Source organism: Saccoglossus kowalevskii, chromosome 18 (genome assembly GCF_978046115.1).
Source record: "Saccoglossus kowalevskii chromosome 18, keSacKowa6.1, whole genome shotgun sequence".
NCBI lineage: Eukaryota > Metazoa > Hemichordata > Enteropneusta > Harrimaniidae > Saccoglossus > Saccoglossus kowalevskii.
Window position 1 is genome coordinate 21,661,114 of NC_140658.1, and position 13,659 is coordinate 21,674,772.

A 13,659-nucleotide genomic window follows, 5' to 3' on the forward strand; every position below is an offset into this window, starting at 1 on the left:
CATGGAATTGACAACTGTAGCGCTTAAACAATTGAGGGGGGACTTATCCTTATATTTTCACTAAACTTGAATTGACATTTAAGTAACCTCGTTTCCACGTAGTTGCACTTCCTTATGTTTATTTTTCCATCATTTCGTGGGGGTGAAATTTCATACAAACTTTGAAGAGTATAAGATATTTATTTTTACAAGTTCCTCGTTACTAACAGTTGTTTTAAAATGTTACTGTGCAGAATTGCTGAATATGCCCCAATATTATATTTACTATATTTTAAATGCATCTCCCACTGCATGCATTATAGGTCATTAATGACATATTTACAATACACATAGCTATTTACATAAGTGCAAATGCTACTAATAGAGCAAATACTGATTTATACAGTGTTTATTTATTAAATTGCCAACATCTCTCCTTTGAGTCAAAGCATATATACAAGGCAGAATTTGATACATCAAAAAAAAAAATGTCAACAAATAAGCTTTCTGATTGGTCTTAAATCGTACGAATCTGCAGTTGAGTCAAAGCATATATGCAAGGCAGAATTGATACGTCAAAAAAAAAAAAAACCTGTCAAAAAACAGCTGCTCTCTGATATATGTCTGACTGCCCTGCAAAATAATCTGATATTTTCAGCAGTTTTGGCCTTGAAATTGTATGCCTTTAGAAACTCCGCTAAGCTGTACATGTCGCTGACAATGCCAGTTGGTAGTCAATTGTGAAAGACATCAATGCACAAGATGTCTCCTTTGTGTATATTGCCTTGGTAAAAATTTATAACTTGAAAAATTACACTCCATAATGAATGGAATGAATAATATTTGCTCTATTTGTATTAGGTTGTACTAAATAGTAGCTCATTTGCTTCCTTAACTTTTTCACCACCGACTGTTTTTGTCCTAATTTTTCTGTACTTTTTTCTTCAATATTTTTGGAAATGAATCCTAATTTTGGAGCCAACAGACAAAACTTGAATAAATTTTTAGTTTTTACTCACAAATTTTTGCTATTTTTGTCCCAATCTTCTGAAGGAAAGTGCAGACTATAAATGGAACTGTTTTGTGAATTTATGTTGAAAAGAGAGAACTGGTGATGAAAAGGTTAAATAAGATATGTATTTTTGGTCAAATATGGTGATATTTTAATGACCCAATGAATGCAATTTTTGATTTACGTGTGCTTCTTGTGTAGCTACTTTATGTGCCTGTCATTTATGGTGTCATTTTTCTTTAGGAATTTGTAATATCCATTGTTTAAAGCATTTTTTTCTTCAAATTTTTGCACTTGCATTTAACAATCAGTAGATGTGAATGTCAACAACAAATTTTACAATGTTTTCAAACTGTTGAAGTGGGACATTTATGCTCAGCAATGTTGGGAATTCCCGCTATTTGCAAATATGAGATTGCACTTTGCATGGATTCTTTTGACTTTCTGACCTCTTGGGTCATGTTGCCAGGGGTAACTGCTTCTCTGCTGTGACTGTTGTTTAGATGAATTTAATGCAACTTTGATTAGATGACGAATAAATGAACCGAGACCTCGGTGGATAGTTGTGGTCAGGCTGTGTTCTAATACACACTAATCTTAAAGTTCATCCTGTTAGTGTTTTTTTTTTCTCTCCAATATTTGTGCTTTGCATTGACCAATTTCTTTCAAACTTGGAATATATACTCAGTATTATAAGACACAGCTTCAAGGACGAAGTTTTGTCCTTTAACCACATTTGAGGGGTATTGTTCAGCCCCAATTGGTAACTCACTTGTTCCAGTTGATTCACAGACAACTTTGTCTTGAAACGGGGGCTATGACATTATGTCTTGTTTTTCTCGAGGATAAAGTCTCTGGATGCTTTCGTATTGCGAGTCATGTCAGAAATGCCAAAATGAATAATTGTATATATAATACTAAATTTTTCAAATATAAAATATTTTGTGGCGTGTTTTCACACTCGTTAGTCCGCAATACATTTTGGATAGAGTCTTGAAAAATGATCAGTTTAGCTCAGTCTAGCCATTTCTTAGTCTTTAAGTGTTCATGCATGTTTACTTTGCGAAGAAACTGCTCAAACTCAATAATGTCAGATGTCAGCAGGAATCATTTTCTGCTGTTTGAGAGTAGTAATGTTTTTATTATAATTGGGTCGCATACATTATCAACGCCCTTGGATGACATACTTTTTGCTTGGGGCTGATGTCTTTGCGATAGAAGAATGTTGTTAACATAATTGAATTCGATTAAATTGGAAGTTTCATGTCCCGGTTTGGTTCAAACCTTCATTCGCTTTATTGGCCTACGCACATCCCAAAAATGAAATGAATTTCAGGAAAAATCTAGCATATTATTTTGTGGATAGTAACAACTCGGAGTAAACTGAGAGTGAATCTCTGCAGTGTGATTATGATGATAATGAATCCATATCTAGTAAACCTTTATTCTGGTAGATACAGGACTATTTTTGCAAGTACCCACCAAGAAAGTCCAACTACAGTGACCCCTCTCTAAATCGCGCCTCGGTAAGTCGCGCGTATTTGGATGCCTCCCAAAATTTCTATTGTGTTTTGACAGCAGTTCTGAAGTACAAAGACTAATGTTTCGTGGCATACTAGTAGTGCTTTTAACTAACCGTTAAAGAGACAACTTAACACCAACTGTCCATCAATTGCTGCGATGCAATGGTCGACAGCGGCCTTACTCAAGGTGTCGACAGGGGTGTCGAGTACGGGGTCGGGTAGTGACCATACGTGCTTCTCGGCCGGTCCCATTTTGGTATACCTCCATAAAACTCGCTACAATGAGTTGAATTCATTATCTGATCTCTATTTCTCAACTGAGCAGCATGTCTAAGCGAAATCTATCCAGCCTGTTCGTACGCCATAAACTCGCAGCAATCAACAGTGTCAAGAAGAGGTGAAACCAAGTTAAGGGTTGCATGTGATCTAGCAGTGGGTGAGCCCACTATTCGTGGGTGGGTAAAAAATGAAGAGGGAATTTGTTTTCAAAGTTGACCAAGAGGCGGGACTGAACAGAAAAACGTGCGAAATTGTCAGACATTGATGACATCGATAAAGCTGTTTACGTTTATGGACGCTGTCAGAACCTTTTCCGAAAAACTGAGAGAAATTATCTAAGAAGGTGGTTATTCCGACGAACAAGTTTATAATTGCGATGGCTGGTTTATTTTGGAAGCTGTTACCATAGAAGTCGCAAGCAACAGCAAACGACCCACATGATATCGGACACAAAGTAAACAACGCATCACTGCAATGTTTACAGCAAACATAATCATGATCTTATTCGAATACTGCCTGACACATATGATGATACATCATACAATTTGTAAATATGTTTCTAATCTTTCAATTAACTAAACCAAGGGTTTATATGAGCTTTTTATGTGTTTTCAATCCATGACCCCCCTCTTTCACGAGGTCCCTCGGTAAGTCGTGGTCCTCGATAAGTCACGGTTTTTGCTTGGATCCCGACACCCACGACTTAGCGAGTCCAGTTCTTGGCTTAATGCACCAATCACATGCCATTACTTTCACTGTGTAGCTAGTGCCTTCATGTGTGCAATATTGTGTAAGCACAACAACCTTATCTGCCAAATATTCTCCACAAACATGAAATAATTATGTACACAAAATTTTTACTAAGACGGCTCTTTTCATTAACTTAATTTTTTCAGAAAAAATCCAAAGGACAAGCTCTATTAGATAAAGTCTGTGATAACATGAACCTTATGGAAAAAGATTATTTTGGATTAACTTACCGTGATGCTGCTGATCAGAAGGTGAGGAGTCTGAGGGGGAGGGCAAGGGGGAGGGAGTTGCGGTTTAGATGGTAGGTAGAGTGATGCTGATAAAAAGAGGGGAGAAGGTGCTGAGGGATAGGCAGACTTGGAGGGGATGGTTTTCAAAATCAAAGTGGTATTCAAAATTTCCAGATTGATATAGTTGGGGTGAGAGGCAACCAAACACTTGTGATCTTGTGACCATACTGACGAACATTCAGACAGGAAACACTGTACTCAAACTCGCAACTATGGCAAATGCTCCCCTCAACTGTAAACAAACAACTCCCTGTTACTCCATGTTTTCTTAATACCTTCAGAGCATAGGCAGTTTCACCCCATTAGAGTATTTTAGGGCACCTGGGGTTTTTTAATCAAAAAATGACAAATCTTGTTCGAGAGTATTACTTTCTTCTTTATCCTGAATTTATGAGATACTGTGGAATACTTTATTTTCACTGGAATTAATTTTCGCTGAAAAGGCTTTTCGGGCGTTTTGCTTGGAATTTATTTTCACTGATTTTTGATGAGGTTAATGTGAAATATAGAAAAAAAGTATATTCGCTGAATTTTATTTTCACGGAATCATCCTTTCAGCGAAAATAGCGAAAATAAATTCCAAGCGAAAATAAAGTATTCTACAGTATACTGAAAGCTGTACAAATTGAGAATGTAGAAAATGACTTGTGGATAATTATAATTGAACAGTGGAATTTAAATGAAACTACCGTATTTCAAAGCACTTAAAGAGTACATAAACCAAGAGTCCAGATGTTGATTTATGCATGTAGTGTTAAAAGGAGTCTAGTGGTGAATTTATCCTAATACGAGTAGTTTTGTAATTTGAATAATTTATTGTGCTTTGCAGTACTGGTTGGACCCTGTTAAAGATATCAAGAAGCAAATCAGAAGTGAGTAGATATATTGTACATACACTACGTGATGCTTTTAGTAGTGATTTATGAGTGAACACTGGTTCAAAGTGTTAGACTGTGTGGGTGTTGCTTCTTCAGTGTACTTCCCAGAGCATTTCAAGCTTAGTCGGTACTTAGGAAATAAAAGAATGCATTAACAAGACAAAGGCATCAATATGCAAATTAGGTGCGAGCTTTTTCCTGTGGAGTGTATGCTGCTGCTTTGACATCAAGTCCTGTATGGACAGTTTGTGTAGTGTGGATATTATTCTTATAGTGTGTGTACAGACAGACAGATGTATGACTGTTCCTCCGTCACTCTGTCTGGTTGGTATTGTCTCACTTTGTTTAGTGTATCTAGGGTTAGATACATCACTGATATAGTGTCTGTGCGAAATGTATTGCATCTACCTACCTTGGATACAGCACCGCTACACATCGACGTTGTGGATGTTCCCTAATCAGTCATTCCTCATTGACTAGGAGTTGGATATAGCACATTCTGACACAGTCCTAAAACTGTATGTTTTGACCTCCATGCTTGTGTGCGCGTTCCCACCTGTATCTTGGACATGCCTAGTCTGATCACATTCAAACTTCACACATACATCATATATGTTGCGCAACGTACACATGACCATTTGTTTCCTGTTCTGTTTCAAGATGACTGAATGGTGGCTATTTTATTATCAAAATCATTGCCATTCCAGAACCAAATTTTGATATGTGTGGATGTTTCATTCAAACTTGGCACAAACATTGGTCAATATGGGAGCGCATTGCCAGTCTGTTGTTTTTCAGATTGGATTAAAAACATGTGGCCATTTTGTTTTAACGAATACTGTTTCGGAGCTATATTCTGGACTTTACGTTGCATCATACATCATGCAGCTCATGGGCATATTCATTCATTTAGTTCTTAGATTCAAGATGGCCGAATTGTGATTGTTTTATTGTTAAATTTCATTTGCAATTCCGGATCTGGGTCTCGGTCATGCATAGAATGCATTTAACTTTATGAGGCCTTAAAGTTGTCACTTGTTTCTCAGGTCAAATTCAAAATGGCTGACTGGTGGCCATTTTATTTTAGTGAATGCTGTTTTGGAGCCATATCTTCAACATTTTGACTGTTCATGTTTAAAAACTCTATATATTTCTTAAACTTCAGAACTCTCAGGGACTACAATAACTTGTATAAAAATTGATTGGGCATTGATACAGTGTCAGTGCCCTATGATTGTTTCATACTGATCGACATGCATGTGCAATATGATGCCTGTCATGCAATTAGTCTGGCGTGTCTGGGTGAAGATAGATATTGGATAATATGCAGTGGTCATCAGGGATTCCTAAATTCACTAGTATGCATGAGAAACATGTATGCATTTTATGGACAATGTTATTTATATAAATCTGCTGTTCCTCCCAAGAGACTTAAAACTGCAACATTGTTCTTCCAACAGTCCCTTGTCTCTAAGTCATCCCTCATCATTGTTTTATTCTAACTCTTTCATCATTGGTCCCCGTTCGGACATAGTTCGAAAACGGGGTCTTATGTTTTGCCCTGTGTGCGTCTGTGCGTCCGTGATCACCTGTATCTCGAACATGCATGGACCGATTGAGTTCAAACTTCACTCATACATCACACATTATATGGGACATATGCACATGCATTTTTTTCATGATCCGATTAACGATAGCCGAATAGCGGCCATTTTAAGGCCGAAAATGCATCAAAATCGCACATTTTCACCATTCCGGATCTCAGTTATGCATGGACGGATTTTGTTCAAATTTGGTACATACATTAAACATAATAGAACCTTGATGCACGTCATTTTTTTCTTGGATCGGGCTTGAAATGGCAGACTGGCGGCCATTTTGTTTTAAAGAATTCAGTTCTGGATCCGTATCTGAGACATGTCTGGATTGATCAAGTTCAAACTTCACACACACAAGGTACATAATGTCACAAATATGTATGTGCATTTGTTTCATGATCTCATTAACGATAGCCAAATGGCGGCCGCTTTAAGGCTGAAAATGCATCAAAATCGCACATTTTCACCATTCCGGACCCGGATCTCAGTTATGCATGGACGGATTTTGTTCAAATTTGGTACATACATTAAACATAATGGGACCTTGATGCACGTCATTTTTTTTTGGATCAAGTTCAAAATGGCCGACTGGCGGCCATTTTGTTTTAAAGAATTCAGTTCTGGATCCGTATCTGAGACATGCCTGCATTGATCGAGTTCAAACTTCACACACACAAGGTACATAATGTCACAAATATGTATGTGCATTTGTTTCTTGATCCGCTTAACAATAGCTGAATGATGGCCATTTTAAGATCGAAAATGCATCAAAATCACGCATTTTCACAATTCCGGAACTGGATCTCAGTCAGATTTAGTGCATATATTAAACGTAATATAAGCTTGATGCATTCCAATTTTTTTTCAGATCAAGTTCAAAATGGCCAACTGGCGGCCATTTTGTTTTAAAGAATTGAGTTTTCGATCCATATCTCGGACATGCCTGGACAGATCAAGTTCAAACTTCACATACACATCATACATTATATCATACATATGCCTGTGCATTTGGGCCAGTCCTTTTAAGGTCAAAAATTCACAAAAATTGCACATTTTCACCATATCACCATGAATCTTAGTCATGCGTGGGCAAATTTAGTTTAAATTTGTGTTGAAAAGGGCTGACTGGTGGCTATTTTGTTTTACTGAATGCAGTTCAACATCCATATTGTTGCTGCTTTGAATGTATATGTCACTCAAATATGAACGGAACGGGGACGTGTCATTGACAATGACTTGTTTTTTTTTATACCCACACATGCTATCTATGAATTGTCAGTTGTTGATATTGCAAACCATGGTCCATCTGAGGCAGTCTCTGTCCTTTCGTGATTTGCTATATAGCACTATTTATTGTGTGATGAAGCATAATTGTTTAGGGCCACCAATCATTACCACTGATGCAAAGAATTCAATTTGAGGAGGTGGTAATAGTTCATGCTGGTATCATAGGTGCTAAAATTACTATTAGAAACTAGACCAATTATGGAGTAGAGACGGACATGAAAGAACATAAAACATTGTATACATAAAAAAACAGGCAACAAATATACACGAAAATTTGTAAAAATGAACTGAACTAGTAGTTTGTACTTGTAACAATTTGGCATGACGAAATTGGGGGGGGGGGGGGTGTGAGTCAGTACCAGTTACGAAGACTTGCATCTCCCATTTGTCAATTTTAATGGTCAGTGGTCCCTTAGGCATGTGTCAAGAAAACATTTCAAAGTGTCACAGTTATCAGGCAGCACATATTCACAAAATAGTCCTGTAGTCTGCACTTTGCTTAAAAAAAAAAACTGAAAATTGACTCAATTTTCATCTGTTGGCTCCGAAATGAGGGTTTATTGCCAGATATATTGAAGAATATAAGAAAAATTTGGACGAGAAAGTCTGGTGGTGAAGAGGTTTTCTAGATCAAATGAGATGTTATTACTTGTTGCCCTGACAATGCTGATATCTCATTGATAGAAGCTTACATGTATAAGCCCAGAACAGTGTACTTGGTTCTCACATCATATAAATTGTATGAACAAAATTAACTACTTGCCTAATACGATTTTATTTCGCAATCTCGGCCCTGTAGATAATGTTGCTAAGCGAATACTAAAGAATGCATTTAAATTGGTTTTCTGATGCCTAATTATAATTATGATATTAGTGTATCTCTCCCCCCCCCCCACTTTTTTTTTAGTAATTGTTTTTTTAATTTTGATGCACCGAGACATAATTTCTCACTGGTTCCTAAGGTCTTCATCAACATTTTGTTTGCAAAAAGGTGATAAGTTTACTTTGGTATATCCAAAACTACTGCTGAAAGCCTCCATGCAATTGTCGATATCTATTGTTTGAAAGAAACTTCCAGCAGGCATTATGTTGAAAAGGCTAAATATTGATTGAGGATTGTGTTCAACTCAATCATTTAACTACATTTCTTATATGGTAATTAAATTTATAGTTATTATCTCAAATAATTAACATGTTAATATTGACATCCTAATAATAAAATTATATTCCATAGATGTTATAGCCGACTGAATACAAAGAAAATATGCCTTCAAGACATTGAAATACTGGCTGAAACAGAGTTGTTAAATAATATATATTGATGAACTGAACGAATTGTGCCTTGGGCTGTTAGATCATTGTGTAGCTAGTGCTAAGTTATTGCTGGAATATTCAATGTCACCTTTAACCTTTTGCTCACGTTGATACATGCGTTTTCTTGAAACGCGATAAGCATTTTACTTAAAATAGATAACATCTATATTCTGACTGGGGACTGCTAATTGACAGCCTCACCAAGTTTAATTAATTTGCTATTGGTTCCATTACGTAAATAGGATAATGTTCGGTAACTGCGAATGGATTACTTTTTTTATGACACAACATTGACATTAAAGGTCTCTTCTAAGATACAAATTCAGTTTTATTTTGGCATCTTGGTATTGACTACAGGTGGTGGTTTTGAAACATTTTTGCTTTGGATTGAAAGGCCTCGATATAGTTGCAATTGCTCGCCATCTTCATTTTCTGAGAAAATTGCAACAAATTGGGTAATTTGTATATCATGAATGTTTTAAGCTTATCAACTTGCTACTTAGCATGTTTCATGTAAGACCAAAGCATAATAACATGTATCGGTATGTATATATGTATGCATAATTGTGCATATTCACCCTTTTAAACTTGGACCTACCAAGCTTTAATTGTAATTGTTTCAGTTGTATTTGTCTGAAGATTGGAGCAGAATCCACTGTACTAATTTCCTTTGAAAGTTCCACAGTGGGGTCACCTCAATTATGACAAAAGAAAGCCACCTATTCAAGTAAGGAATGCTGGTTAACCAAACATAAGTTAGAAAGTTTTTTCTTTCTTTTCACTCTTGGTAGAAAGCTACTTGGAATGAAAGGATATTGTTGAATTGATGAACAGTTTCATAAATGATACATAAAGTAGTGTGACCTAACTCCAGGGCCACCATTTTTGTGTCTGGAAAGTTTATTGCACTCTTCACCTACATTTTCTCATCAAGAGTGGACATACATGTACTTAATTCTTGGTTTTTAGTTGTTTTTTTGTTATAAAGAAGCATGCCACTGTTAGTTGTAACTAATTTGAAATTTGGGAAAATAGAATTGTTGTTGTTGGTCTTGAACATGCTACATGAATAGTGAACAAGTGTTAATTTACTGATTGGCTGTAAGTTGCTGATAAATCAGAATTAAATGATATTGGTTGTCCCAAAGAACACCAGGTTTATGCAGTGATAAACATGGTGCCCTAGCTTCAATAAATTTTGCTTTTATCACACACGGATACTGACTGTTTTCTGTATTTTGCTTGTACCACACATAGATACTGACTGTTTTCTGTATTTTGCTTGTACCACACATGGATACTGACTGTTTTCTGTATTGGCAAATTCTAAAAGTCTACTAATGCAATATGTTGAGAGGCCTTCAGGTTCTATAAGATTCATTCCAATAAATTAGCTGTCCTAGATATGTTGATTAATAGCATCTTAAATGTGGCTTACCTTTACTTGATTTCCCCAGTGACTTGGTACATGTGTGAATAGTCTGTAATTTTATGTGCATATAATTAGTCAACTGGTGGCATAATTTATCATGCGTTTCTGCCTTGTATCTGTATTGTTGGTCGTATTTTAGTAGCTGAGAATCGTGTGAAATAATGTACCTAGCCAGTCGCAGATCCTGCCCCTTTTAGACGGTAAAATGTGTTGAATTTCAACAGGTGTTCTGGTGGCTGGAAGAAACTCAAGGTTATTTTCATCAAAATGAAATAACTGCAAGCAAGCAATTTATTTTAAGACTAGTATTCTGGTGTTAATTTGGGGGATTAGGGTAGGGAGTGATTAGGTAAATCTGGGTTTGCGCTAGTGTCTTGGCAAGACTAGTCCCACTTACAAAATTTTGAGAAATTGAAATTTAACCCTGGATAGCTTTATTAGCTCCGCTGTCGACAAAGTCGACACAGCGGAGATGTTCATATTACTGATTGTCCGTCGTCTGTCATCGTCAACTTTACAATTTCAACTTCTTCGAAACTGCAAGTCAGAATTTTTTCAAATTTGATATGCAAGTACCTTGGATGGTTCTTTCTCAGATTTGTTCATTTCATGTCAAAATCTCAAATTCTCTAATTTTGGTGAATATTTTTGTTATTTTTGGTAAAAAGTGGTATTTTCAACTGATTGTTAAAAACGGCAAGGCCGATTGCTTTGATATTACATATATAGGTACTAAATGTGGACTTCTCTCAGATTTGTTTATTTCGTGATGATATCTTTTAATTCTTTAATTTTGATAAATATTTTTGTCATTTTTGGTAAAAAGTGATATTTTCGACTTCTTGTTAAAAACAGCAAGTCCCATTGCTTTGATACTATACATATTGCTCATTTTCTAATGATATCTTCTGTTCTTTAATTGAAATGTGCATTACTAACAGCGGAGCTATCTCACCCGACTGGCTGCTTGTTAGAGATTGGACCCCAGCTTGCCTGAAAAACTGGGTCCCTCTTCAACAATTGAAGTCCGGGAAGCAAAATATGGGCAATCCCAGAGTAATACTTGTGACCTTTTCTTTTGATCTCTCTATAAAGTTTAAGACTCGTCAGTGCTTTCATCGTCAAACCTGTGTGCATGTATTATGCACAATGTGAGGATATGATTACTGTAGAATACTTTATTTGCACTTGGAATTTATTTTCGCTGGAGGGATGATTCCGTGAAAATAAAATCCAGCAAATATACTTTTTTTCCTATATTTCACATTAAACTCATCAAAAATCAGTGAAAATAAATTCCATACAAAACTCCCAAAAAGCCTTTTCAGTGAAAATTAATTCCAGCGAAAATAAAGTATTCCACAGTATATAATAGTCTGTGTTGTCTATTAATAGTAACCCCTGACCAATTTTGTTGATGGCTTTCTATATCATACATTGCATATTGTGAGATACTGATGACTACATACATTATAATACACCTTAGTCAGTTATTCTCCCTTAATTGATATTATCTGGCATATCCCAAAGCTATATATGAATATTACTAGATTTCCATCTTTATTCAGGGGGTATAATATGCAAACGATAAATTACAAAAAATAGTAGTATACATGTACGTGATTCAAAAGTCAATATTTGGTATCCCTGTCGGGGTTCGAAATACTCTGGTGCACATTGCATTATGTACATAGATTATTAGCTAGTGCAAGTAAACTCAAAATATAATGTGCACGTTGTGCATGTAGAAATTAACACTACATTTTCTCATTATATTCACTAAGCCTCAATAGACAATTTTCCGTTCACTGCGAGAATCACGAATTATGCGTGAAATCGAACGTAAAAACAGGACAAACAAAGGTCATAGCGTCGTAGTGGCGTCAAACATCGCGTGGGATTCGACAAACGCGAAGGTACTTTGGGGAACATTTTCATGCTTAATAATGTGTCCACATTTGATGATAGGCAATTTCGATTAAATAAGGGTATTCGGAAGCATTATTTCTTTGTCGAAGATCGGCCGGTCAATGTGAGCTACGAAATAAAGAAATTCGAGTTCAAAATCAAATCGTTCGATTTTTGCGGCAGACGTTTGACGCGCGTCTTTCATGCATCTCGCGAGATCTCGCAATTGTACGGAAAATCACCTATTAAGTTCAACCAACATTGTAAACTCAAAAAAAAGCAAATTATTTTGTGATCACAATCAAGAAAGCATAAATTTTATTTGAGCTTTAAAAGTGGTGCATTTCACAACAAGTTAGTGCACGTAAATTTCAAATTCAACATGCACACTATGCATGCAGGGAAAAAATTCTATTTCAATCCCTGCCTGTGCCTCAATTGGAATGTACCCACTGTAATGTTAAAATAATGTATACTCATAAGATCATATCATGCTTCAATAATTGCTTCACTCCCGCATGTGAATTATACATAAATACAATTTCTTTTTGCCCTGTAGACAAATTCAAAACATGGACCTTTGCTCTGAAACAATGCTTTCTACATGCTTATTGAACACTCATTAAGGCATATGCAATTGAAAAAAAGTGACTTGCCATTGGCATCTGATAAGAATGGTTAAGCCACTTGTCACTTGTCATCATTGTCCAATGCTTATGATTGAAAATTAAAGCATTGGACAGACTTTGTGGTGAGGTTTGATTGCTTATAATGTTGGTAAATGCTAGTGACATTAATACCTCGAGAAGGTCATATTGAATCAGTATCACGGTGATACATGTAAAAAATCAGTTGCTAAAATTTTATCAGATCAGTTTTGCATCTTGAAAAATTTATTCCAATCTACTTTTTGAAAAAATCATTATAAATTTTTGATTATTTTAGTTATCATTCTATTATCATAAATCTTAGAACTAGAGTTAATCTTAATCTAAGACAAAATGTGTTTAAAATCACTGTAAAAGCTGCTATTTAAATACTAATTTTAAAAAAAATACAAATTTACCATCTCATCTTTCAAAATTGATTCCTTGTTAGATGAATTCTTCGAGTAAGACAGTTCATGTGAAGGTTAGATTGAGAACGAAATGAATCCCACCTTTGTTGGCCTCAACTCTAGAATTATTAACTTGCTAATAAAAATTTACAGCTTTCAGAATAAAAGGAACTGTTTTTATTGCGTTCGACTATGATTAATAAAATTCTGCAATGAATTAATTTGTATTAAGCTCTTTGAGGTGAATGATCTGCAAAGAATGAATGAATGTAGCTAGTGATTCCATACTGGTAATGAGCATTCGATTATTGTCTTGATCTAAGTAGTGGTCTGGAAATGATACAGATTTGTT

The 13,659-nt window shown here is 35.7% G+C and overlaps 1 protein-coding gene across 7 annotated transcripts in view; it reads left to right on the forward strand.

Annotated features, from left to right (window-relative positions):
- The window catches only part of LOC100373842 (protein 4.1-like), an 83,634-nt gene that overhangs the window by 24,993 nt on the left and 44,982 nt on the right, over positions 1-13,659 (forward strand). For all 7 annotated transcript variants that reach the window (XM_078007848.2, XM_085493166.1, XM_085493169.1 and 4 more), the window contains exons 3-4: positions 3,690-3,794; positions 4,663-4,705. In XM_078007848.2, coding sequence (XP_077863974.2) covers positions 3,690-3,794; positions 4,663-4,705 — 148 coding nt within the window. The remainder of the gene's footprint in view (positions 1-3,689; positions 3,795-4,662; positions 4,706-13,659) is intronic.